Source organism: Thamnophis elegans, chromosome Z (assembly GCF_009769535.1).
Source record: "Thamnophis elegans isolate rThaEle1 chromosome Z, rThaEle1.pri, whole genome shotgun sequence".
NCBI classification, from domain to species: Eukaryota; Metazoa; Chordata; class Lepidosauria; order Squamata; family Colubridae; genus Thamnophis; species Thamnophis elegans.
In genome coordinates this window covers 105,108,113-105,136,083 of record NC_045558.1, presented here as the reverse complement: position 1 = coordinate 105,136,083, position 27,971 = coordinate 105,108,113, and the positions used below count along the sequence as shown (strand labels likewise).

Sequence of the window (27,971 nt, the reverse complement as noted above, 5' to 3'; positions counted from 1 at the left end):
TTAGCTGTCTGTTCTTTTTTTTTTGCCAACTAGGTAGAGTGTTTGTCCACTGCCGCGAAGGCTACAGCCGCTCACCCACCCTCGTCATCGCTTACCTCATGCTTCGGCAGAACATGGATGTCAAAAGTGCCGTCAGCGCCGTCCGGCAGAAACGGGAAATTGGCCCCAACGATGGCTTCTTGAAGCAGCTGTGCCAGCTGAATGAGAAGCTGATGATGGAGGGCAAACTGAAGAAACCATAGCCACTGCTTAGCCTGTGGCCTCTCTGCACTTCTTGCCAAACACTGTTAATTGCTTTGGGTTGAGGGCACTGGCTGCCAGGCTGCACAAGCGAGGCAGGAGACAGTCTCAAGTTGCTTTCACAAAGACCCGGTGGGGTGGTTTCGAGTAGTACCAGAAAACTACTGCAGGATTGTGGCATCCTTGGTGTGGACCCCCACCTTGTCCAGCCAGGCACCAGCTCACATATCTTTTATTTTGGAATTTGTTAAGTATAGTTTATATGTCTGTATGTGTGTGCAAGAGAGAGAGGAAGAAAGTTGTGAAGGGCTTGGTTTCAAAACATTTTGTATCATGACTATAACTCTCATAAATTTCACAGGATATGATTTTGCTATTGTCTCCATTTGCTTAACCAGCCATTCTTTCCTTCACCCCCCTGCCCCCTTGTAGATTTAATGAAGGGTTTTTCCCTCCCCTTCACATATTTAGAGGTAAGGGCTGTCGTTTATATGGATGGCAGGCCGGGTCAAAGGTGTGGGATTAGGTTCTAGTCCATATGATTTATTTTCAGGGAGCATCAGGGTTTTTTTTTTATTTTCCCAGAAAGTTTATATAGATAGCCCACATTCTAAAGCTATAGACCTCAGGTACCAGGGCAGTGCTAGGTTAATTTCCCCAGCACTGAATCCTGGAGAGTCTTAGAGCAGGTAGCTCTTATCTTGCTGAGCTCGATTTTGCCATTCAGTCCCAATCTATTTCACAATTTTAAGAATGGTAAAATTTAAAAATGAAACAAATGATTTAGGTCATCTAGTCTGCACATAAAAACATGCAGTTGCACATGCGTACATGCAGATTCAGTGGCAGGAATGGGGAGTGGCGGCTCTTTTGGATAGCTGGCCTTCCAAGCTACTTAATACCTCCAGCAAAGGAAATCCCACTTTTCTTCTGAGTGAAGTTAAATTCACCATCCAACAGTTCTTGGCCACTAGAAAGGTTTGTCCTAAAGTTTTGCTGCAATCTTTTTCCTTGGCCTTGATACCACTTGCTTTAATTTCCGCCTTTTAGAGCAACGTTGCCAACTTTAATATGGGTAGACTTCAATTCCCAGAATTCCCCATTTGTCCACACATATCAAAGTTGCCAAAGTTGAGAGACATTGTTCTAGAGCAAGAGCTGCTTCCTCTGTGTCATACCTTTCAGCTATTTGAAGAGAGCTATGTGGTTTCCTCTTAATGCCAATGCTGGGTATTTCCATTCTCTGGAACAAGGTCTCTTATCTAGAATAGGTCATAAGCAATAAATTGACTAGCCAGGATCAATGTCAAGAATGTCTGCAAAGAGGCACCCTGGCTGCCAAATGTATGTGTGGGAGTGTTTGCGTATACATGCATGCACACCACCGGCACATTTTATCTTTTGCTTATGCTAGTTAAAGTAAGGCCCCTTGGGTCATCACGAGACAGGAAAGTAAAACGTTTAGTTAAAAAAAGAAGAAGCACAATTTCTTGTCAAATTATCCTTCCGTTTAGCTGTGCTTGACATGAATGTGGATATAAAAACACACATTATACAGTACTGAGACATGCACACATACATAGGCACATATACAAGCAATGAAAAAGCCATCTTACGAACAAGTAGTTAATGTAGTAATATATTGTATATATTGTTGACATAGGCGGGTTTACAGCTTCTGTGTTAGAAGCAAATCCCCCCCCCCCATTTTGTTAGTCCTGTCCTTTCCCCCTCTTGTTTGTCTACAAAGTCACCGAGACATGCCTCTGTTCCAATACAGTCGGTATGATTTTGGCTGTGCTAGGCTGTATTGACAATAGAAATGGCTGGTTTCCTGCTGAGTGTCAGTAAGGGATATTAGCAACCCTGCTGTCTCTTGGCCAGAGGTCTTTGCCAATAGTAATGATAGTTTTTGAAGTGCTGGATTTGGTAAGTGAAACAAATTAGCCTAAATAAGCTGATCAAGTAATTTATTCTGGCAACACAGATCTCCATAGCCTTGTGTGAGAGCTGTGTTGCATGGAATTCTGTGTAGTTACATTCAATCTCTCTCACTATCCTCCCCCCCCCCGCCGCCATCTTATTTTCTACAAGATAGAACTAACCTGAAAATTTTCAGTATAATTTTTTCTGACTATGATTTCCAGAATAGTTATTTTTTTTATTACACTTAAAAGATCATTGTCCAGAGATTATGGCATTGTATTCCAGCAATGGATTGAAATAGGTTGCAACACATTTTTATTTTATTTATTTATTCCATTAAATGGAATTAAGACCCAGGGAGGTTTTTTTTTTTTTTTTTGATTAAATGTGAGAGATACATGGATATAATTCTGCTCCCTGTTTTACTTCTCATTTCCAGCCCTTTTGCAATGGCTTCTGGTCAAGTGACGATATCATGGGAATCCAGTTCAGATCCCCATTCATCCTGGAAGTTCAGTCTCTAGATCAGGGGTCTCCAAAGTTGGCCACTTTAAGTCTTGTGGTAGCGGCGGAATTTTGGGAGTTGAAGTCCTCAAGTGCTAAAGTGGCCAACTTTGGAGACCCCTGATCTAGATGATGATGGAGTACTTCCCATCTCTCAGTAAAACCAACTTCCCTGTATTATTGTGAACATTAAAAGGAGCATGAAAACTAACATTGACTAGTTTCCTTGAAGAACAGGTGTTGGGATTGAATTAAAAAAAACTTTGCCTTTTTCTTCCAAGCATTTCCCCCCACAATCATGTGTCAGCACCATATTTCTTATAGCCATATTGGCCCAGTTGCTGATCAAAGCACAGATTTAGAGCACTGCCTTGGGCTCACAGCAAAATATTCTAAAAATGACAAACTCAATCATGTAGACAGCTTTAAAAAAAAACCTACAGAAATTTTAATTGAGCTGCAAAATCTTTGGGTTTATTGGAAATTGGAGCTTCTGGCACACATTTCCAGGCACTCTGAGCTCTGGCACAAGAACTGAACCACTGCCAACCCCTTACCTGCTTCCACTGCCTTGTTTCTTGCCATCCTCACTTGTGTTTGAGGATGGCAAGTCTGCCTCTTCCAGCCCAGAGTTACAGCCTTAAGTTAGCAGTGGAGCATACACTTTGCATGCCAAACGTCTCCGATCCACTTCAACCCTGGTATCTCCTGTTAGAAAGAGGCAATATTAGTGATCCAGAAGAGCCACAGCCTGTTTAGGTGGATAGTATCAGACTGGCTGCGTTAGCAGCTTCAGTTGGGCATAGGCTTTAGCTTCATTGTTCTTAAGAAGGAAACAATAGCTTCACTGTTACTTTAAAAAGTTGCTTCCAAACTTCTCTTCCCCCAAATAATTTTATTAAAGATGATGATATACTGATAAAACTAATACAAATACATAGTATGGAAATATATTTAAAAAAATAAAAAATTTACAAAGTGCAGAAAAAGGTAGAAAAAGGAATCTCCCCCTTCATTCCCAGCAGGTATAATCAACATTAACAATTTTATCTCTTAAAATACACCTGAACATTAACCTCATTCCATTCCTCTGTAAGCCCATCTCTTAAACCTCATTTCCCCATATTAATCAAAAGTCCAGTAAGAGTTACCAGAAGTATTACAAACTACAAGAGGCTGCAAAAAATACCACTCCTCGCCATCTACTCACAAAAACCTTCAGCTGTCTGGAATATGTATCTGGGTAATCTCAAGATGTCTCCTTTCTTGTGGGAGAATTCTCAGCAACCCACACTCCGCATTTTAGCCATAATGTTTATTGCTGTCTGTGGAATGTCAGTTTGCTGTTCCTCACCAGAAGCAGGAAAAAAATGCTTACAAAATTGACTAAAAACAATGAAACCTGCAATCCTCTGTATCTGCAACTCTCATTATTCCTGTTTGTACAGAGAACGATGGAAGCCACAACTCAGTGGAGGATGCAAAATTGGAGGTGGTTGTATTACAGTATTCCAAATTAATAACCTGTCATTGAAACTAAAATAATTGCGAGCAAGGATGCGAGCTCAAACCCTTCCTTCCCCAAAGAAATAGAATAGGAACACATTTAATATGGGAGCCCATGGCTCAGATGATCTGTGTGTGAAGTTTCGATGGTAGAAGCGATGGTGTGCTCCTTGTTCTTGAAGCCCTGCATGGCTGTGGTTACAAACTGATAGTTATATAAGAAAAAGGGTAAAACAGCCAGGAGATACCCAATAACGAAAGGAAATGGAATAACTTGTCCGAAGCATCTGTATTTTTTTTTAAATGTGTTGTGATATTTGTCACTTGTTAGAGGGGAGACAATCCACAAATATTCAATAAAACTGACTGTGAAATTCAATACCTGCCTTGTGTGGAATTTGTTGGACTGTTCAAGGAAACTTTAGAGGAAAGTGTATTTGCCTTTATTTTGCAGTAGAAGGAGGTATTTTAAATTCTCAAAATAACGCTCTTAGGAAATTACTTCTTAGATTACACTGGGACAGCTCACATCACACAAAGCCTTTTCTACCCGGAGGAACCTTTGAAATATTTTTCACACCTTGTGGAACCCCTGCACATTCAGGATCAAATATAGACAAGAAGTTAACAAAAATATTATATTTGATTCATGCACCTTGTTCCCTAAATCTGGTTTCTCCTCCTTGCTTCCCACCTCTTCTCTCAAGGGACCCCCATTGCAAAACTAGAGAGGGGGTGATGGCTGCCAACCTCCAATATCTCTCCCCTTAATGTTTGGACTCCCCAGTCTCCCATGAAATCCTGCCACCCTGATTCCAAAGCCTTCACCACAACCACCATTTTTCCTTTTCCCTGCCTCCTTCCTACCCACCTCCTGTTTTTGTGGGTGGCTCCTGGTGCCCTCCCTGAAACGAGGCTTTCTGGACAACTGCATGTGCGCACTGGAAACTCAGCAGGGAGACCACAGCAGCATCTCTTACACGCTTTTCTCATTACTTGCTGTTTCTTCCTCCTCTTCCTCCTCCACAATCCCACCCAGGATCTGTGCAAGCTTCGGCGGGCCAACCCATAACCCAGTGTTGAAGGTTATAGGTGTTTTTTTTTAATCAACCTCTGCTTTTTTAAAAAATAAATCAAGGTCTCCCAGGGAAGCCCTAGTGATTTCTCATGGAATCCTGAGGTTCCCCAGTTGAAAAACTCCCAAGCAAAGCAGTGAGGCCTGGTGCAGTTCATGAAGGGAAGAGAGACAAGACTGAAACTTCTCAGCATTTGGGGTAATTGTGTCACAACTCCTTTCAAAACAGGAAAATTAAGTCTGCTTAACATGGATCGTATGTTGCAGCTCTTTCAATTATTTTTCTTGCCATTGACTGAAGTGTGACACAGGAAAAGTTATTGTGCTCTTTATTCCCAAGCAAATGAAGTTGCATCTTATGTTTTTGTAGGTCTTTGTAAGAAAGGGTGCATTCATAGTATCTGCTGCATTCATAATAAGCTTATTTATCATGCCATTCAATCCAACCCAAACCGATTCTAGGCAGCTCTAAACAATAAATGACTTGAAAATAAATGATTGAAAAAGATCAACCATAAGTAAGAAAATAACTATAAAATAATCACAAGATAGCAATCCAACAACAAACTAATCATAAAACATCAGAGACAGGAGTCTGAGCAAGCTTGTCCTAAGGCCTGAATGAATAGCTCTTCAAGCTTTCTGCAAGTAATCTGGTTGGGATATAGATCATTTTTGGGGGGGAGGGCTCATTTAGGGGACAAATGCCACTGATGGCACTGTTTAATTGGGGGCCCAGGAATGCATCCAGTCTGATGAATTGTGCTATACTGAGAATGCACAAGTTAAAATGCTGCTAGCATCTGAAAACCAAATATTTTAACTTTAGGTGGATGTTCTATTATTTCTTAAAAGATATTCAGGTTGCTTTTCACTTAAGAAGTTTTAGTCATCTTGCCCCAAGCCTGGATTTAAGCAATTCCCAAGCAGTGTGAAAGAAGACTGTGAAAAGAGGGCAGAGGCAGAGAGAGTATTTGTAACAGTGTATGAGAAGAAGAAGAAAGCACATCTTGTATAGATTTTTCGAAATACGTTGTACTCCCTAAACGTCTGCTTGGTAAGTGTGCATTGGAGTATAACCTTAAGAAGGATTTGGAAAATGGCAGGGTTTAAAGAGTTCCTCTCCCTGCATAGTCAATTTTGAGAGTTTGCAGGATATTTGAAATTTTGATCTACGTCTTGTGTGTTCCAAGACAGAACTTCCATAGGTTAGAGAGCTCACTCAAAGAATAGCTGCTGGGCACAGAATACCCATTTAACGTAACCGCTCAGGATATTCACTCTCTATGCTATGCCTTTAAATTGGTTTTTGATTCCTGAGAACTGCCTAGAATTTTCCCTGCAATTTTTTCAGCAAGGTTTTCAGAAGTAGTTTGCCACTGCCTGCTTCCTAGGACTGAGAGAGAGTGACTGTCCCACTGTCACCCAGCAGCCTTCATGCCTAAGATGAACCTAGAATTTGCTGCCTCCCTGTTTCTAGTCTTGATGCCCTAACCACCATACCAAACTGGCTCTCGGGATGTTCTCTGCCTCCTTCCTCTTCCTCTTGTCAGGGAAACAAAGCACCACACCACTGCCATCCAGCATTTTTATACTGCATGAGGGTTTTGTCGGCTGAGAGCCATGGAAATACAATGCTTATACTGCATGACCTTTGTTTTATTTATTTATCAAATTTATTTGCCACCCATCTTTCAGCAGCTTTGCATCCTGATCATTTCTGGTTCTTTCTCTCCCCCCCCCCCTCAAATTAATACTTAACAATGAATTCCAGAGGAATAAGAGACTGTTGGCACCATGGAAATTTCTGTGAATATACTGATGTTCTATGATGTTACATTGTCAAGCATTTCTATACACATTTGGTTTAGAACAGGTTAAAGAACAATTACAACAGTTGGTGATGCAGGGAAGAAATCCCTGCTGCTGTTACGTCCCTAATGTCTTTTGAGTGATTCCTTCCTTACTCAGGCCTCAATCAATCTAATGCAGTTTCCAAACTATCCACTTGATGGCAAGTTCGTCCAGCGTAAAAGGATTTCCACCTTGGCTAAAGGAGGACACAACATATCTTATGAACAGCTACTTGGTATTTAAGTGACAATCAGCAGACTAAAGGTGCTTTTCCCGCAGCTCCAGGGGTCAGCAATGCAATTTTCCATTCAAAAATCTGGAGCCTAGACTTTCAGAAAATCTTACCTGATTTTAATGTTGCAATATAGAAGAAAATTATTGAATACACCTGTATAATAATCATGATGACCCTGTTCAATTCTAATTATGTTGAAGTATGTACGAAGTATGTCGAAGTTATTCAGGTAGTCCCTGAAAAACAATTTATTTCATGACTGTTCAGCATCACAAAAGTATGAAAAATGGCTCATGACCATTATTTGTAGACCGTCCCAGTGTCCCATCAGCTACATAATCAAAACAAAATTATTTGTTTTATTTGTTTTATTTGTTTTATTTGTTTTATTTGTTTTATTTGTTTTATTTGTTTTATTTGTTTTATTTGTTTTATTTGTTTTATTTGTTTTATTTGTTTTATTTGTTTTATTTGTTTTATTTGTTTTATTTGTTTTATTTGTTTTATTTGTTTTATTTGTTTTATTTGTTTTATTTGTTTTATTTGTTTTAATTTTTTATATATTTTATTTCATTTATTTTATTTATTTATTTCATTTATTTTATTTTATTTATTTATTTGTCAACAAATACAAGGAAACAAGTATAAAACACAAGGAAAAGTGACACAAATAAACGGATATAGATAAACAAAACATAGCCTTAAACACATAAAAAGAGTACATATAAATGGGGACAGTAGGACAGGGACAGTAGGCACACTGGTGCGCTTATGCCCGCCCCCTAGATGATCAGAAAATATGGGAACGGCAGATCAAAATTTGTCAAACAATTGACAGAAGTGTCAATTGAGATATTTTCCAGTGCCTTTGAGGAAGGGAAATCCATTGAAATAAATTAAATAGCTTTGGGGAAAAAATCCAGGTTGCTGCTGTTAATCTGTCCCACCACTCCTTTCCTGTATTAAGCCACTGTCTTTTGCAGTTACTGGATTTTTGACACCAGATGGTGCCATAGGCCTTTCCTTGGCATAAAAAAAGACGGCGTTTCTTTCATCCACTTGGCAGTTCTTTCCTTTCACTGCAGCCCATTTTCACTATTGTAAATAAATGCTGCCCTTGATGGTCCAGCTTTTTCTTAACCTTTCTTTTTTGCTTTGCCATTCGCCTTAATTACACAGCAAGCCAGAAAGCATGTGTGCCTGCCTATATTCCTCTCTCCTGATATCTTGCTTTCCAACTAGGATTCCACCACCACTATCTCTTCATTTTTATTTTGTCTTCCTGCCAGAACTTTACCCAGTTAAAAGGCAGGTACAGCAACAATCACAATAACTAAATAAATTTTCTTGCAATGAAGTCTCACAGAACTGAAGAGAAATTGAAGAATTCTACTCTTGAAACAGTATACAGGTAGTCCTCGGCTTATGACCAGAACTGAGCCCAAAATTTATATTGCCAAATGAAACATTTGTTCAGTCAATTTTGCTCCATTCTATGACCTTTCTTGCCATGGTTGTTAAGAGAATCACTACAGTTGTTAAGTTAGTAACATTAATATTAATGTTAAGTGAATCTGCCTTCCCCATTGACTTTGCTTATCGGAAGGTCACAAAAGGTGATCACATGATCCCAGGACACTTGTTGTCGGGTGTCTGAATTCTAATCACGTGATCATTGGGATGCTGCAACAGCAGTAAGTGTGAAAAATAGTCATAAGTTACTTTTCTCGGTGCTGTTGTAACTTTGAATAGTCACTAAATAAATTGCTGTAAATCGAGGACTATCTATAATTTATTTTTTGTCAGCAAAAGATGGGAGTAAAGTTGCTAGGATTGATACTAAAGAAGGGGTGTCAAACAGGCGGCCGCATGATGTGTCACATACAGGTCACACCCACCCCAGCTCCACGAAGGGGGAAAATGTTACAAAATGTCACGGGATGGCAACGGGATGCTGCAAGTTTGACACCTGTGTACTAAAGGTAAAGGTAAATTCATTTAGATAGCTGGGTCTTCTGACATGACCCTTCTCCACTTTGAAGCCCTTCTGTCTGAAAAAACTCCAGACATATGTGCTGACCATACTGATAGCAGGAGTGGGCTTCAAACATTTTAGCAAGAGGTTCTCTGCCTGGTTGCTGGATGGGCGTGGCTATGGTGGTGGTGGTGGCTTTTTGCCCTCCCCAGGCTCCAGAGACTTTCCTTGAGCCTCCGGGAGGGCGAAAACAGCCTCCCCAGGCTCTGGAGGCCCTCTGGAGACTGGAAATGACCCATTTCCAACCTTCCCAAACTTCTGGTAGGCCCATTTTCCCCCCTCCCTGAGTCTCTGCATGCACCCTGCATCAAAACAGGCCACATGGAGACTCCTGGGAGGGGTGGGGTGAGGTGGGTACACAGAATTTTAGCTAGAGGTTATCCCGAATCCCTGTGAACCCCCAGCAGCCCACCCCTGCTTGAAGGAAATACTGGGACTTGTAGTCATCCAGTGATAACAGGAAGGAGAGGGAGAGAGGGAGGGAGGGAGGGAGGGAGGGAGGGAGGGAGAGAGAGAGAGAGAGAGAGAGAGAGAGAGAGAGAGAGAGAGAGAGAGAGACCTGACCAGATTTTATTTCAAAGCAGACAAGAGCCTGCTAGCCTGTTATATTCCAGACAAACTATCCAGTTGCTATATAATTAAGGTGACCAGATTTTAGCATTGGTAAAGCGGGACACCATTGACGGGGGAGTGTGAGGTTGGGGAAGGTGGGGATTGTAATCCCAGGTACAAAACACAAGACGGGGAAAGAAATACAAAGAATATAGGGTTGGGTGTCAAAAGCATACAGATATGGGGAGGGGGAGTGGAAACTAATACAAAGGGGGGGGTTGCTGCTGTGGATGATGGGGGGTACAGTCCCAGCACACGTGTCCACAAAACCAGGCTTGACGGAGAGCGATGGGTGGTGTCGGAAAGGCTCGAGCGGAGGGTCCCCCTTCGCCCCCCCTCCTAGACCTGTCAGATTGCCCCCACAAAAGCTGGCCTCACCCCCTGCCTCTTCCACCCCCCTTTTCCTTCTCGCCCCCATCCCCGAGTGCCCAGAAGTGCCCCTCCCAGGAAGAAGCATTGCCGGGCCCAGCCTGGCCACACCTCATCCTGCAATTCCTTGGCAGCGTCGGTGGCAGTGGTAGCCTAAGACCTCCTCCTCCTCAGCTGCTGCCATCTTGGCTCCCCCCTTCCTCCGAGTCCCCTCCCTCCGGCTTCCCTCAGCCCTGCCCCGCTCTTCCCTCGCCCTTGCACAGCAGGTCCTGAAAACACTGCTGACGCACTTTCGCCCACTCACCCGTGGCAAGCACTTAGAAATTCTCCCATCCTCCCATCTGGGGGGGGGGGCTCTCGCCCTTTGTTAACTCTCTGAAGAGGGAACGGTGAGAATGAATTCCATTTGGAAGTGGGGGAACCCGATTCGACATAGGAGAATTCACCACACCTCTTCCAGGACTGTACAGCAGCAATTAAGCGAACGGTGGGGACGCTTCATGGGGACGGAGGTGGATGGGAAAAGAGCCAGAGAGGCCTGCCAGCTAATAGGGATGCAAAAGGGGAGGGGCGTGGCCACGAGCAACCAGCCAATGGGAGGGAGCAGCTCAGGCGGCCTCTAAAGGAAATTCTCAACTAGCATAATGAAAAGTCACTGGTGGATTTCTCAAAATCTTTGGAGTGAAACTGAGATACTACTTGTTGTGCATTCTTTCCAAAAATTGGGAGTTTTTTAAAACGCCGCGGGATGCGGGACAAATTGTGAAAAATCGGGACTGTCCCGCCAAAAGCGGGACGTCTGGTCACCTTATATATAATGGATTGAATGGAGACAAACTTGACATAAGAAGGAATAGCCCACTAACATGTAGGTTATACGGGGCTGCCTTTGAAGACTCCATGGAAGCTGTAATTGATGCATAAAACAGGCCCCAACTTTGTAATTCACACACATACACACACACTCACACAAACAATAAAAAGTTTTAAAAACCAAAGTTACAATATAAGCTAATATAGAGTAAGGAAAAAAATATATAAGTATAATTATAAATTTACTTCTTTTTCTAAAATTACATCATGACTTTCTATAATCTATCCCCATGATGGTGAACCTATGGCACGCATGTCGCAGGTGGCATGCAGAACCCTCTCTGCAGGGACACCATCCATTGGCCAGCTCAGTTCCACCATGCATGCACATGCGCCTCCTGCTGGCTATCTGGTTTTTGGGTCTCTGCTGTGCATGTGAAAAGTAGGCATGCAGGGGGGTTGTGCGCACATGCACAGGGTGGGGCACATGAAAGGGGTGGGGTGCATGCAGGGAGCATATGGGAAGCATGAGGGCTTACATGGGGGGGTGCCTGTTCAGCATGGGGGAACGGGACACACGAGGGGTGCATTGCATTATGGGTGCGTACGCACCCACGCTTTTGGCCTGCGACGACAAAAAGGTTAGCCATTACTGATCTATCCTATCCTTCTTTCTATAATTTAGTCTGTCTGTCTGTCTGTCTGTCTGTCTGTCTGTCTGTCTGTCTGTCTGTCTGTCTGTCTGTCTGTCTGTCTATCTATCTATCTATCTATCTATCTATCTATCTATCTATCTATCTATCTATCTATCTATCTATCCTGTCTAATCACCAAAAACATATATTTATGTTTTTCTGTTTTGTTTATGCAAAAAGTTCATAAAGGGTCTCAGTATATGCTCTGTCTTTTGGAACAGCTACACCACGGAGATCTGGATGGTACCTTCCTGGTGGCATTTAGAAAGGCGGTCAAGCTGGAGCTTTTCTGCACTGTTTTTAATTAATATCAAGTGTTCTTACTGGATCTTATAAACATGTGTTGCAATTTGCATGGCAAGATTAAATTCTTAATATATTCGGGGTTTTTGCTTTTCAAATTATTTTGGTAGATTTTATTCATATTTGCAAATAGGCCCATTGATATTCTTATAAAGTTAATGAGATTTAAATATTTAAATGAATAAACAAATAAAATGCTAATATTGGCAAAAAATATATTTCAGCACTAGAAATACAAGATGGCTACCTTAGAGCCCATGAAATAATGGAGTGCACATACATCAAAATAAAATCTTAGGAGATTTCCCTATATATGCAAGACACACACACACACACACACACACACACACACACACACACACCCCTATGTTGGGGTATATATGAACTCTGTAGGATTGCTTTTAACTTGGTTAACTAAGCAAGCTAAGCTGCTGTGTTTCCAAGCAATGATCCTAATCAATTCAGGACTCTGAGGCTGTAGCTTTTCTCGAAGATTTCCTTTATTGGGTACATCATATCGGCATGTTCAGATGTGAATCCAACTCTAAATATTTACTGCAGTTTGGCATAATTAAAAGAATAGATCCCCCCATCCCACAGTATCACAGATCATGTTGACCAGCCAGGTAAGTGGCAGACTTCTCAGCTGCTCCCTCCGGCTGTTATGAGCACTGGTTGAGATGACCTTGGTTCCCACCAGCCCTATCGCTGTTATGTCTGGCATATTAGAAGAAAACATTTCACATCACATTGCTCCCCCCTTCACCCTTATGTATGGCAACTAAGAAATGAAGACAAAGGGAATATGGCTTCAGCTAAAGTCGTTTTGAGAGTTGACATAAGCACTGTGTCAGATTACTGAATGTATGTATTTCTTCCAATTTATTCATGGGGCCATTGTCTTATATTCAACGACATCTTTCTATCAGGCAAGTGCAGTAGATGGTTTGAGTGGGTGCTCTGAAGACTGGCAGTTTATTTAAATCAGGGTTGTGCATGTCTAAAACTGAAGGTTGTGTGGATACGTTGGGCCACCATATCCCATAAAGGGGGTGAAGGTGGACATGTAGACAAAAATCTCTATCTATAGTACTAGGACTGTGATGGTGAACTTATGGCACACGTGTCATTGGTGGCATGTAGTGCCCTCTCTGTTGGCACAAGACCCACAACCTCAGTTCAGCTCCACTGCGACGTGCACATGCTTCCTGCCAGCCAACTAGTTTTCAGATCTCTGCCGCGCATGCACATGGGATGGGGCATGTGCGTGGGAGCTGGGTGTACATGTGCATGGGGCAGAGGCTTGCGGGGGTGCATACTAGTGGTGGGTTGCTAACTGGTTTACTACTGGTTCGCTTGTGCTTGCGTGCACACCCTCAAGTGTGCGCATGTGCACAGAAGCATCCGAATGAGTGGGTGGAGCTTCCCGCTGCCACCACTACTGGTTCAGCCGAACCAGACCTAAATAGGAACAACCCACCTCTGCCGCATGCACATGAGCGGAGGTGAGGTGCATGCGCAGGGGGCGCACACATTGCATTTTGGGGTTCGGGTGCTCACATGTGCTTTGGGCACTCAGTCTGGAAAAAGTTAGCCATCATTGTACTAGGAGATATGAACGTCTAGCAGTATATGGAGACCTCAGTGGCTTGGCTGGATGGTCATCTGTTAAACATGGTGTGGTGAAACCTGCAGTGGGCAAGACAGTGAGTTTAATGACCTCTTAAGTCTTTCCAACTTAAGATTTTGTGATTGCATCCAAGGGAGGCCTTTGTGTGCTTTTGCTCTCAGTTCACAAATAGAACAGGAGTAGAAGCAACTAAAATGTACTCCTGACCTTTTTAGATGGACTTTCTCTTTTTTTCAAAGAAGCCCACCTTTAATTCCTGCAATATGGAGGGATAGATAACATCCGGATCATGGTAAAATCAACCAAAGAAGAAAACAAGGAAAATAATCTACACAAAAAGAGTTGGAGTTCTATCACTGATTTCCCAAATTATGGCCTTCATGGCAAAGGGAGGGTTTTACTGGTGTGCCAAAACCAAGGAAGCCCCCTCTCAAGTTTCCACATAATGTATCACTTCCAATAGCACAATCCAGAGGAAATCCCAAGCGATAATTTAATACTGGGGCAGACAGTGCTCCCCCAAATAGATTTGCGAATTATGTTATAGAATTCAACATTAATTCATTTTTAAAAGAACAGCTTTGCCTGATGTGTTATGGCTCATCAGATCTTAAGATAGGCACTTATTGTCAAACCACTTTGGTACCTATGTTTTAGAAATTGTTACTTTCTTTTCCTCCTTTTTCCTTTCCTTTCCTTTTTTCCTTTCTTTCTTCTGATTCATAGGCTAGCAAAATCAAGCCTGGATATGTTTATCTAGCAGTTAAAATCCTGTGGTTGTACAGCCGTCACTCAGAGAACCGTGATTATACACAACTATGACTTGCACAACTAGTATCGGAGCATGTTTTGATTCCTTCAGAAGCTCCAGGCGCTTCTACATAGACTAAACTATATTTTTCTCGCTTGAATATCAACCGTTTTCTATCAAATGTAGATATGGGGGCACTGTGTCCTCTTCAGATGGGGATCCTATGACCTTCTAAATATTGCTTATGCTACATTTCTCAGCATTTGTTTTATCACTGACAGATAAGACTGTGACTTGCATTTCGGTATCACCAGTTTTTTTCAGCCATTTTTTTTTTAAATTTCTTCACAGTTATTCCAGAGCTAATGACTGCTAGTAGGGGGTTATGGGTCAGACTTCATTTTTACTGTGCACAGGAAGGTGAATTCTCTTTCTGTTAATCAACAATTTCATGGGATCATATAATATATATGTATGCATATAAAGAATCCTGGGGTACATCTAGCCCAATGCTTCAAAACCTGGGTTGATTACTCAAAATTCAGTAAAAGTGGCTTTTCTTTGGGTAACCATACACACAAACCCATTACCCATTCACAACAGGGACATTAAAGGGTTTTACCTACATAGAGGGGAAAAGACTTCCTGACAAGTACTTTTGGTTAACAAAGGAAAATGTTTAGGAAGTATTGATCTAGTTCCTGCCCATTGCATTATGTATCTCCTGTGATTTACGATTCCTAGATGTATTCTGTTCCATTGCTGTCTTACCACTAAGATTTTTTCCTAGATGCCCCCCCCCCCAAATCTAATTCATTACAATTCAGTACTATTGTCTCTTGTCCTGTCTTTTGGAACAATTCTGAGCAAATCTATTTTTCTACAGGGCAACCCTTCAAATACTTGAAGACAGCCATCATGTCTCCTCATAGCCTTCTCCCCACTAAATATCCCAGTGTTTCCAACCTCCCTTCATAATTTCTCCTAGGCCCGTGATGGCAAAACTATGGCATACTAGGCATTGCCCTGTCAACTCCAGTGCGCCAGCTGACTTTGGCCTTCTTTGTTGGCCATTTTTCGCCCTCTGGAGGCTTCCCTGAAGGCTCTGGAGGACAAAAAGCCACCCAACCCACAAACTGGAAGTTTGGGAATGGACTTCCGGTTTGTCCGTAGGGCTGTTTTTCACCCTCCGGAGCCTTAAGCGAAAAATGGCCCTGTGGGCAAACTGGAAGTCACAATTCCTGAACTTTCAGTTTGTCCATACAGCCATTTTTTGCCCTCTGGAGGGCCTCCGGGGGCAGGGAAGACTGTTTTCACCCTCTCCGGGCTCCTAGAAAACATCTGAATAATGACTCCCTTGATTTTGGTACTATACTTCTGTTAATGCAACCTGAAATTGCTTGGCTTGCTTTGCACCTGTTTTCATCTAATTATGGATTGCTGCAACTCCAGTTATATACACGGGTATATGTACATGAGCCAAGTATCATGCATCATAACTCATAATGGCTTACTTCATACATAATACTTTATACATATTAATACATAACCAAGCAAATCAAATTTTGGCTAGTGTGTTCTAAATACATATATGTACATCAGAGGAGGGTGGCAGAAAAAGAGAGAAGGAGAGAAATGAAGCACTTATTCCTTGTTCAGACCTCATAATTTGTCTGTAAATCTGCAATTCTTACTGAGAACAGGGAGCGGAAACAGTGGTGAGGACATGTTTATTTAAGCTGGCTGGTGATACTTTGTATCAGTGGATGATTTCCTGCTTGGAATTGAACAAATTCCTTCCCATTCCCCAGAGAAAACAGAAAAATGAGGGGTGGGTGATGGGTGAGGACAAGCTCATATAAATAAACACAAAGGGGGGGGGGAAGGAGAGAGAGCTAGAATTTCTATTAGCCTGAGAACACAGAAGTGAAAAATGGAATAAAATGAGATTTTAGAATCTCATCTGGGAATAAAGTGGCTTTATAATTTGAAATTAAATGATAAGGACCCAAGAATAAAAAAAACTGCAATCAAGGGAGGAAAAAGACAAATTTTGTTTCTGAGGGAAGTGAGCAGATACATTCACATTTGTTCTCCAAAGCTGTGGTTTTTAAAGTTGGCAACTTTAAGATGTGTGAGCTTCAACTCCCAGAATTCCCCAGACAGCACTGCTCTAAAACCACAGTTGTGGTTGTTTCCAGAGAAAAATGTTATAGTGCTTAGTTCTAGAGGGGGGTGGGAATGTTATGAGAAAAACAGAAGGTGCACTTCCTGCTGTAACTTACTATTCTTACCCCTCCTAACCAAAGTGCATATCTCATCTTCTTTTTTAAAGAATGCATCTTTACTTTTCATTAGTATAGTAAAAATATATTCATACTTTTAAAAAGCCTATTTTATATGATCCATGAGAGAGTTAAGATTGATGTCACAAGTTAAATGGATGCTGAGGACATAAAGAACATGGACTTCGTCTGGGTGTCCTATAAGGTAAAGGTAAAGATTCCCTCGCACACATGTGCTAGTCGTTCCTGACTCTAGGGGGTGGTGCTTATCTCTATTTCAAAGTCGAAGAGCCAGAGCTGCCTGAAGACATCTCTGTGGTCATGTAGCTGGCCGGACTAAACGCCAAAGGTGCACGCAATGCTGATACCTTCCCACCAAAGGTGGTCCCTATTTTTTCTATTTGCATTTTTACATGCTTTCGAACTGCTAGGTTCGCAGAAGCTGGGATAAGTAATGAGAGCTCACTCCATTATGCGGCGCTAGGTATTTGAACCGCCGACCTTTCTGATTGACAACCTCAGCGTCTTAGCCCACATCCTGGGTGCCTCATACTGCACCCCTAAAAGACCATATCTGCCTCCATAGCTGATTCAAGGACATGCCAATCTAAGCCTGACAGATCAAAACAAATCTTGATCGAGATGGTGATAGCTCTTTTTATTCCTTTCTCTGCAGAAGCTCTTTTGCAAACCCTACTAATGGTCAGGTAACCTTGTGCATTGCTATTTAAATGTTTGAGCCATGGATAGTTTCCCAAAATACGGAATATTTCATAACACCTCAAACAGCAGTAAAATGTAGAAGAAAGTCAATATTGTGGGAATCAAAAGAGGCATTGATTTCAAAAGATGTAAACTGTGTTTACTTCACAATTTTTCTTTTGTTTATATGATCTGACTTGGAGAATAAATGTGCAAAACACGTGGGTTTCTTTTCCTCCGGAAAGTTGAGAGTTTTAGGTTTGAATTTGATAGAGTATTGTCTTCAGTTAAACAAGAGTTAAACATCTCCTTAGTTTAGTTTTAGTTAAACATCTCTTTGGTTAAACAAGATAAGCAGGCAAGTCCAGATAAGCCAGGCATCCATTTTTTTTCCTGTGGCATCCATAGGTTACTCCAAGGGAAGTAAATCTGATTGTATACCTTCTTCTCATCATCCCAACAACAGCACTCCTTCAGAATGTTAGGATATGGATGTGTTCAATTTAAAAAAATAGCATATGTGTCATCTATTTATTTTGGTAAGCACAGAAATTGGATGAAATGTAGGTATAATTTGATAGATACTGCCTATATTCAGAACAATATATTTTTTTTAAAGGCCAAGCTCTAAACATTACAAGTAAAAAGTATGGATACATGCAAGCAATGTGGGAAGGAGCACATGTAGAACAAATGAAATAGTAGAAAAGTTTCTTAAAAATGCCTGGGTTCATTTTTACCTACACTAGAATATTGCCTTAAAACAGTGTGTCTGTCCCTGAAGTGTTTTAGATGTGTTTGATGTATGAGTCATCACCCCCAGCCATCGTGGTCAGTTAGATTTTAAAAATCCAACTCACCATGATAGTGATACAGATGGAAGACTGGTATAGAAAAAATATATATGCTTAGATAGATAAGACTTTTGAAGTTATGCTTGGTAAGAGGAGAGAATGCTATGTTGTTCTCATGACACAACCAAAGTGTCCCTCATAGTCCCTAATTATCCCTGGAATCTCTTTCTCCAAGATGTGCTGATTGCTATAAGCTTGAGAAGGGGATCAGAATTGGAAGGTCAGAGTCAAGATATAGGTAGGGGAAGAAGAACCTGCATGCAGTGACTGTTGCCTTCTTAATGGCGAAGCTTCTGAAAATATTTAGTTTATCACTATAGGGAACAAAAGGTAGCTGTGCAAGACACACTGGACTCTTACATTAAGAGCCCATTTAATATGTCTAAGGAGCAGGACCAGAGACCCCGAGTTTCATTTTTTCCTTAGGTATAGAAGCTGGTTGCATCACTTTGGACTAATCACTCTCTCTTAGCCTAACTACCTCACCTCACATGGATATTGTAGGAAAAGCAGGAGGGCATCTTATGTGTGTCAGCTTGAATTGAACACAGTCAATCAATCAATCAATGTTTTAAATTACCTAGTCTCCCCCCTCTCCTTTCCCCTCAAATCCAATTTCTAAAGGGCATAATCATAGAAATAGGGTTTTGTTTTTTTTAAATTAGAAGAAAGGAAATTTTGTAACTGGCACTTTGGCCAAAGATGAGGCCCCAAGATAGTCAGAACTGTGTTTGAAAATAGAGGAAAAGAGTGAAATGATTTTTCAAAACATGTCTTTGTGGGAAAAGATGCCTAGGAACAGGCCAAAGACCTATACTTTTTTTTCCTCCCTATCCAACTTTTTCTTCTTTTTCTATTAGAAAAGGTGCAAATTAAAACCAGTGAACAAGAGAGATCAGCAAAGATGTAGGCACTCAGCGCCCCCCTCTGCCCCCCTTTCTGTCACCCGAATTCCAGGGTCTCTGCAAACGCACTGGCCCAAATGATCCCGCCCACTTATCCTGGAGCCTCCCTCTCCCCATCATTGGCCAGCCGCTTTCTTCGGAGGAATTTAAAAAGGAGAAATAAGGATCGCCAGCTCAGGAAGCCAGAAGACTGCCGGACGCACCTGCTCTCCCGCGGACATGCCGATCTTCCGAGCTATGGCTTCTTTCGGCCTCCTGCTCTTCTGTCTCCAAATCAACCTTCCCTCCGGGCGAAGCTGGCAAGTGCTTAAAAACGATGCCGCGGAGTTCATCCCAGATTTCCTGGACAAGACCTTTGGGGCAGCGGAGCCGCCAGCGCAAGCGGCGTTTGCCTACAACGAGACCGAAATCACGAGCAACCGAGCCCAGCAAGGACGGAGGAATTCCCAGGTTTCTTCGGGAAGGATGGGTAAGACAGTTCAAAAAATCTCTCTAACCTGCTTTCCGTGTTTTCAGCTGGTTGGTTTGGCATGGTAATAAATTCTTTTTCGGGAGAACTGCACGCTCCTCGGACGCTGCTTTCTCCAAGTCGGGATGAGCCAACTAGCCCAATACTGATCAGCGTAGCTCTAACCAATACTGCGCAGCGAAATAATTTTCTTTCTTTCTTTCTTTCTTTCTTTCTTTCTTTCTTTCTTTCTTTCTTTCTTTCTCCTTCCTTCCTTTTTTCTCTTTCCTTCTTTCTTTCTCTTTCCTTCCCTCCTTCATTCTTTCCTCCCCCTCTTTCTATTTCCTTCCTTCTTTCTTTCTTCCTCTTTCTTTCTTTCTTTCTTTCTTTCTTTCTTTCTTTCTTTCTTTCTTTTTCTTTCCTTCTCTTTCCTTTTCCCTCCTCCTTTCTTTCTTTCTTTCTCTTTCTTTCCTTCTTTCTTTCCTTCCTTCCTTCTTTCTTTCCCTTTCCTCCTTTCTTTCTTTCTTTCTTTCCTTCCTTCCTTCTTCCTTCCTTCCTTTCTTCCATCTGTCCACCCATCTGTTACAGGTATCTGGATTTAAAGCTAAGATTGACCATAGATGGTATTTGCAACCCTGATTATATTAATATGATGAAATAATGAATAATGTGCACCCTAATGTAAATTCTGCCCTTACATATTTCTTTCTCTTTCCTTCTTTCTTTTCCTTTCTTTCTTCCCTTCCTTCCTTCTGTCCTTTCTTTCTCTTTCCTTCCCTCCTTCTTTCTTTCTCTTTCTTTTTTTTCTTCTTTCTCTTTCCTTTTTTCTTTCATTCCTCCTTTCTTTCTCTTTCCTTCCTTCTTTCTTTCTTCCTTTCTCTTTCCTTCCTTCTTTCCTTCCTTCCCCCTTTCTTTCTTTCCTTTCTCCATCCTTTCTTTCCCTTTCCTCCTTTCTTTCCTTCTTCCCTTCCTCCTTTCTTTCTTTCCTCCCTTCCTCCTTTTTTCCTTTCCTCCTTTCTTTCCTTCTGTCCATCATTCCTTCCTTCCATCCATCCACCCATCCATTACAGGTATCTGGATTTAAGGCTAAGATTGGCCATAAATGGTACTTGTAACCCTGATTATATTAATATGATGAAATAATGAATAATGTGCACACTAATGTAAATTCTGCCCTTACATATTTCTTTCTCTTTCCTTCTTTCCTTTCCTTTCTTTCTTTCCTTCCTTCCTTCTGTCCTTTCTTTCTCTTTCTCTCTCCTTACCTCCTTCTTTCTTTCTTTCTTTCTCTTTCTTTCTTTCCTTCATTTTCTTTCCTTCTTTCTTTCCTTCCTCCTTTCTTTCTTTCCTTTCTTCATCCTTTCTTTCCATTTCCTCCTTTCTTTCTTTCTTTCTTTCCTTCCTTCCTTCTTTCCTTTCCTTTCTTTCTTTCTTTCCTTTCTTCTTTCTTTCTTTCTCTTTCTCTTTCCCTCCCTCCTTTCTTTCTCTTTCTTTCCTTCCTTCCTTCTCTTTCCTTCTTTCCTTCCTTCTTTCTCTTTCCTCCTTTCTTTCTTTCTTTCTTTCTTTCTTTCTCTTTCCTCCTTTTCCTCTTTCTTTCTTTCTTTCCTCCTTTCTTTCCCTTTCCTCCTTTCTTTCTTTCCTTCTTTCCTTCCTTCCTTTCCTTCCTTCTTTTTCCTTCCTTCTTTCCTTCCATCCATCCATCCACCCACCCATCCATTACAGGTGTCTGGATTTAAAGCTAAGATTGGCCATAGATGGTATTTGTAACCCTGATTATATTAATATGACGAAATAATGAATAATGTGCACCCTAATGTAAATTCTGCCCTTACATATTTCTTTCTCTTTCCTTCCTTCTTTCTTTTCCTTTCTTTCTTTCCTTCCTTCCTTCTTTTTCTTTCTTTCTTTCTCTTTCTCTTTCCTTCTTTCCTTCTTTCTTTTTCTTTTTCTTTCTCTTTCCCACCTTTCTCTTTCCTTCCTCCCTCCCTCCCTTTTTCTTTTTCTCTCTTTCTTTCTTTCTTTCTCTTTTTCTTTCCCTCTTTTCTCTTTCCTTCCTTCCTTCTTTCTTTTTCTTTCTCTTTCCCACCTTTCTCTTTCCTTCCTCCCTTCCTTCTTTTTCTTTTTCTCTCTTTCCTTCTCTCTCTTTCTTTCTTTCTCTCCTTTCTCTTTCCTTCCTTCCTTCTTTCTTTTTCTTTCTTTCCTTCCTTCTTTCTCTTTCCTTCCTTCTTCCTTTCTTTCCTTCCTTCTTTTTTCCTCTTTCCATCATTCCTTCTTTCTTTCTCTTTTCTTCCTTCTTTCCTTCCTTCCTTCCTTCCTTCTTCTCTTTCTTTCTTTTTTCTTTCTTTCTCTTTCCTTCTTTCTTTCTCTTTCTTTTTTCCTTCCTTCTTTCTCTTTCTTTCTTTCTTTCTTTCTTTCTTCCTTTCTCTTTCCTTCCTTCTTTCCCTCCTTCCTTCTTCTCTCTTTCTTTCTTCTTTCTTTTTTTCTCTTTCTTTCTTTCTCTTTCTCTTTCCCTCCTTACTTCTTTCTTTCTCTTTCTTTCTTTCCTTCTTTCTTTCTTTCTTTCTTTCTTTCTTTCTTTCTTTCTTTCCTTCCTTCCCTTCTTTTTCTTCCCTTTTTCCTTCCTTCCTTCCTTCCTTCCTTCCTTCCTTCCTTCCTTCCTTCCATCCATCCATCCACCTACCCATCCATCACAGGTATCTAGATTTAAAGCTAAGATTGGCCATAGATGGTATTTGTAAACCTGATTATATTAATATGGCGAAATAATGAATAATGTGCACCCTAATGTAAATTCTGCCCTTACATATTTGGATCCTGATCTCACTTGAGGACAAGTGTTCAAACATGTGTGACAACATGCAATATATACATGTTTGGACACTTGTCCTCAACTTTAAGGAACCCTATAAGTTTAGAATATTCTGTTATTAGAAAAATCTGTTTGAATTATTTACAGCCATTCGTACCATATTGTTGCTATATTATATAGGGTCTTATCAAAGTTTTGCAAAATCTTGTGTTCAAACTGTGTTAATTATAATAGAAAATAGAAAAATAGATCATAAAAAAGGAAAATGGATCACAAAAAGAGAAAACCACAAGGGAGGAAAAAGAAATAAATAAAAAAGAAAAACATCTTGGGTTGCCATCTTTAATCACTTTCTCTCTTCCAGAAGTAATTAAAGTTTCTAAACATCGTTGAAATAAAATACATTTAGTGTGGACATTCTAAAATCAGGTTCAATAATCCAAGAGTGTTTTCTCTCCTTAAATGCTATCAACTGCAGCTCTGAAGATGCAACTATGATGAAAATATATCAAAGGGAAGAATTAATCATAATAAAACCCAAGCACCTTCTCATACTCCCCACATTTCCAAATCTGCTCAAGCAAAACAAAGAAAACAAACAATAACCATCATTTCTTTTTGGTTCTTTAAAAAATCTTACAAAAATACTAAGATTAATTTAAACAGATATGTTAAGGAAAATTTCTACTCCTGTGGCTTGCATAATACTGATAGAGTGGGCTGCGTCAACCCTCTGCCTTAAAGCACATGCATCTAAATAAAATCTGCAGAAACAATAAAGTCAGAGAGGAAAAAACAACACAGCAATAATTCAGTGAAATACAGAATATGTACTTAGATTTAATCATAAATGGGTGAGAAAGGCCACCACATTGATCCCCTGGGTAATTTAAACTTTCAGTTCTTGACTTTATGCAGAGCCCCAAGCTAGTTTAGGGGCTTCTAAAAGAGTGTTTCTCAACTTTGGTAGCTTGAAGATGTGTGAACTTCAACCCCCTCAATTCCCCAGCCAGAATAGCTAGCTAAGGAATTCTGGGAGTTGAAGTCCACAGATCTTCAAGCTGCCAAATTTGAGAATCACCGCTCTAGAATGTATGTTAGACTGGGCTGCTCTTTTAAAGCATTGCAAGTTGGCTTCTTTGAACTTGTGTGCCAGCATGTCCAGTCAATCTAAACAGCCAGAGGTATTTGGCATCTCTGCTTTTCCTTTTTCAACCTGCCTCTGATTAGTCTTCTGTGTCCAGCTTTTGTAACAGGAGGAAAGCCAAAGCTAGCCTTCCCAAAATGAGTTTGAGAAAACATCTGGAATGTTTGGGGTACAGGAGACAATCTTTCTGTCTCTCTCTCTTTCACCATCTGAGGGGTTTCCTTTTATCAGTGAATAAATGAGGATGGAAACAAAGTGTTTTTGCTCAGAGGTGAAATCTAAAACTTTTTACTACCGGTTCTGTGGGCATGGCTAGGTGTGGGTCATGTAACTAGGGATCAAAAGACAGAAACTCAGTTTAATAGTGAGTTTCCTGCTGGAGCAGGGTTGGACTAGATGACCTCCAGATCCCTTCTAGCCCTGGATTACTGTGCTCTTTCAAGGTATCCTGTGAAGCTGTGTCTAGTGCCAGGTTTGTAGTCCTTCCTTCCTCTCCTTTTTCCATCCCTCCCTCCCTTTCTTTTTCTTTCTCTCTCTCTCTCTGTTTCTGTCTCTCTTTCCTTCTTTCTTTCTCAGCAGCCCCCCCAACATTTTTGGCCTACCAGACCTCAGAGAAGCCTGCTGGGAGCAAAACGGCCCCCACCCTCATTTTTCACCCTCCTACCTCGCTTTTTGGCCTAGCAGGCCTCAAGGAAGCCTGCTGGGAGCAAAAACAGATATCCCCCCCCCCATTTTTGACCCCCACCTGCTGGGAGCAAAAATGCTGGGAGCAAAAATGGACCCCCACCCTGTGTTTTTGGCTGTGCAATGTGCAATCGGAACTTTTTTAAAAAAACTTTTTAAAAATATTTTTTACTACCAGTTCTGGGAACCAGTAGCACTTTTCACTACCGGTTTGGGCGAACCGGCCCAAACTGGTAGCATTTCACCCCTGGTTCTGGTATATGAGGAGAGGTTTTTTTTTAATATTGCAGTAAAACTTCTGAAAATATAGTATTAAAATGTTAAGGGCCTGTCATAGATAGATCTGCAAGTCAGCGTTGAGACATGACTTGCATGCTTAGAATCTGCTCCATCACTTCACTGTTACCAAAGTGTTTGTGCATCCTGGAAACTCTTGAATGTCAAGAAACTACCATTGTGGGGCTGGGATTGTTTTGAATTTCAGTCTGCTGACTAGTAGAACATTTTAGACATATAGCAGGACAACTCTAGCCTTGGCTGACTTCTTACCTTTGCAGGAAAAAGACTCACTCTCCTCTAATATTTGAGGGCCAGATGGCGCTGTGGAACTATCAAAGCATATTATGGGCACTTTCAGAATAGGGTTGCCATGGTTGATATGCCCAACCAACAACAACAACAAAACACTCATTTAGCAGAAGGCAATCAAAAGATTGGGCTGCAGCCAACCAGCCAGTAGAGTTTGCATTCTAAGAATGCCTTTAGAGTACAGGTGCAACTAACAGCATGGTTGATAATGTAGTTTATGCCTGAGATCAGTGATTTGCTTTGCAGTCTTTCCCATTTTTTTAAAAAAAGGAATTTGATAAAGAGCCTAACAGGTGTCAAGGAACATATTGGTTGGCACATGGGTTGGCACACTATCAAGTCTGGCACCATGTTAGAGTCCAGGCCCTAAATCTTCTTCAACAATCTGTCAAACATTTTGGATTCCTATTTTGCATATTGTTGGAACAATGTTTATATTCCTTAAGAGCTCTCCAAGGTGCTGCAACGATCCAGACTGCGAGAGCATAAATCAATTTCTAATCTGATCCACATCAAATTGCAGGTAAATTCTAACCATTCACTAGCACCTGAGGCACTAAACTCCCTCCCAGTAGCTATATTTTTTTTTAAATGCTAGAATTATTTACTGTGCTGAATAAACAATCAGGCCAGTTGGATTGTCTCCTTCTTTGATGTAAGAGGCCTCCAATAGGCTTCAGTGTAATAATTTATTTTCCTTCCTCCATAGAACCCCTGGAGTTTGGCTGCCGCGAAGTCTTTGTCACCCGCTACATCACCAGCGGCCCTTGCCGCAGCACCAAGCCAATTAAGGAGCTCGTATGTTCTGGCCAATGCGTGCCAACTCATCTCCTCCCCAATTCAATTGGTAAGGGGAAATGGTGGAGGCAGCATGCCATGGATTACCGCTGCATCCCGGCACAAGGTCAATTCCAACGTGTCCAGTTAACCTGCCCTGGTGAGGATATTCAGTTTATCAAGACCAGAATCATCACTTCCTGCAAATGCAAGAGATACACGCGCTACCACAACCGTTCTCAGCTCAAGGACTTCAGCAAGGAGACCACCCGTCCTCAGAAAAACAAAAAACCTCGGGTCCCCAGGGCCAGGGGCAGCAAGACCAACCAGGTGGAGCTGGAGAATTCCTTCTAGATGGAGGCTGTTGGTGAGACCTCAGCCCAGAAGAGTAGAGATTTTTGCCTCACCCACCCTCTCTTTTTGATGGCACTGGGATCAAAATTGGACTGAGCGAAGGGAGGGCCATGGCCATCATGGCTGCTCTCCCAACCAGAGGTTCAAAATTGGTGTGGCTGAAAGCTATCAGATTTGGGTGAGAGCTTCAAGGGGGAGGGGAGAATTCAAATTGAGCAGATGGTAGCAGTTCTCAGTCAGAGAGAGGAGTGGCTCAGAGATTAGAGAGGGTTGCATTGTCTATAACATTGAAGGGGGAGGCAAGCTCTGTGCACTACTACTTTTTTTCAAGACTTCTTTGTCCTTCCTTAATGGACAAAGGATTAGCATCTCTCTAGCAAAATGGCCAGGTCTTTGTGTAGAATAATCCAACCTTACCAGATCAGTGTCCTTAAAACAGATTTACCCAATCAGGTGCCTTCTAGTCATGTTGGGACTACATCTCCCAGAATTCCTTTTCTGAAGTTGCTGGTATCATGGTATCCACAATCTACAGGGTGGAGTGGGCAGTTTTAATACTTTGCCACCCTGGCCCTTTACTTCTTTCTGCAACTATCTATGCTGGATGGTTTCCTATTCTGCTGCAGCATTGCCTGAACTATAACATTTGTCATTTAAAAATGAAACATGGAGAAGTCCCATCACAATGTACACATAGTGCTTGTTGTGCTGATCTGTATGGACAGCTAACTTTGCTGAGGCATATAAGGGTGTGTGTGTGTGAGGACAGGGGGAGAGAATGAGAATATCAGACATAGTTAAAGGCTTGGAAGTTTCAAAGTGGCTCAAATAGAAAAAATATCTGGAAAGATTACCAGCTTTAAATCAGCATCAACCATTGATGAAAGCAGAATGAAGGAAGCCATGAGAATTCTTCCTAAAAATACTACTGATTTATGCTCTTTGTGGTGAGACATCCAGATAATTCTGGACATCATTCCTGAATCTAAAGCTGGGTATGTACAAATTTCAACATGGGGGTGGTGTGGAACATAAAGGCAACAATCTTTTGAGATTTAATATGAGACAAAGCTCAGCTATGGTAGACCTCACAAGTGGGCCTGCAGCATGCACACAATGGTTACTTCATTCTTCCATGGAAACTTGGGGAAGACAGGGAACTCCAAAATTAAGTTGTTGTTAAAATTTTAAAAATCTCTATTCTGTATAGCAATCATTGCCTCTATGCAACTGTGGGGAATGTAAATTGCTCAAAACACTCCATGCATTTATAGCTAACTTCCAGTAATAGTCACTGTACTATCTGTACTGTCCATTCTTTTCTAAAGGCACTATTTTAGGGTTAAATCATGCAGTAAAATACCTTCCTTTTCATAGCACCTTCTACATATGTTGGAATATAATTTCATCAGCAGTGCTGGACGCTGGTGATGAGAACTCTAGTCCAACACATACAATGGGCACCAAATTTGGGAAAGATGAAGAACTTAGAACAGGTGTATATTATTTTTGGCATTTCAAATGTTATGAATTACAACTTCAAACATTTCTTACCATAAGCCATGTCTTCTCTGGATGCTGGGAGTTGTAATTCTGCAATATGTGGAAGCCACAGGGGGCCTAAGTCTGGTTTAAACAACCTGCTCTTCCCATTCCTTTACTTAGGGCAGCCTATAAGCTTTCGAGCTTATGTTATTGGGAAAACCGCCACCAGTCTTTGGGTGGCACAGATGTTGCTAAATGTTGCCAAGCTCCAAATTATAATAACAGTACAACATTCCAGATCTGACTCCACCCCTTCCCAATTGCTAGACTCAAAAGATGCACAGCCTTTTCTTCAACCTGAATAGATGTTGTTTGCAGTGGAAGA

General features: G+C 41.3%; 2 protein-coding genes across 2 annotated transcripts in view; both read left to right on the top strand.

Annotated features, from left to right (window-relative positions):
* DUSP3 (dual specificity phosphatase 3) overlaps positions 1 to 4,555 on the top strand; it is a 29,930-nt gene extending 25,375 nt beyond the window's left edge. Inside the window, exon 3 of the mRNA XM_032237200.1 lies at positions 34 to 4,555. Within this exon, the coding sequence (XP_032093091.1) occupies positions 34 to 242 (209 nt within the window). The 3' untranslated portion in view covers positions 243 to 4,555. The remainder of the gene's footprint in view (positions 1 to 33) is intronic.
* A 14,958-nt stretch (positions 4,556 to 19,513) lies between these two features.
* On the top strand, positions 19,514 to 26,101 carry SOST (sclerostin). The gene is made up of 2 exons (XM_032234990.1): positions 19,514 to 19,763; positions 25,680 to 26,101. Exons 1-2 carry the CDS (start codon positions 19,514 to 19,516, stop codon positions 26,099 to 26,101), a joined length of 672 nt encoding a protein of 223 aa, XP_032090881.1.
* Positions 26,102 to 27,971: the final 1,870 nt, after the last annotated feature.

Bases quoted from the DNA above. Each gene is read 5' to 3' on its own strand.
- SOST (XM_032234990.1), top strand. From the start codon at position 19,514: ATGCCGATCTTCCGAGCTATGGCTTCTTTCGGCCTCCTGCTCTTCTGT. The intron at 19,764-25,679 runs GTAAGACAGTTC...CTTCCTCCATAG, and splicing joins GGTTTCTTCGGGAAGGATGG to AACCCCTGGAGTTTGGCTGC.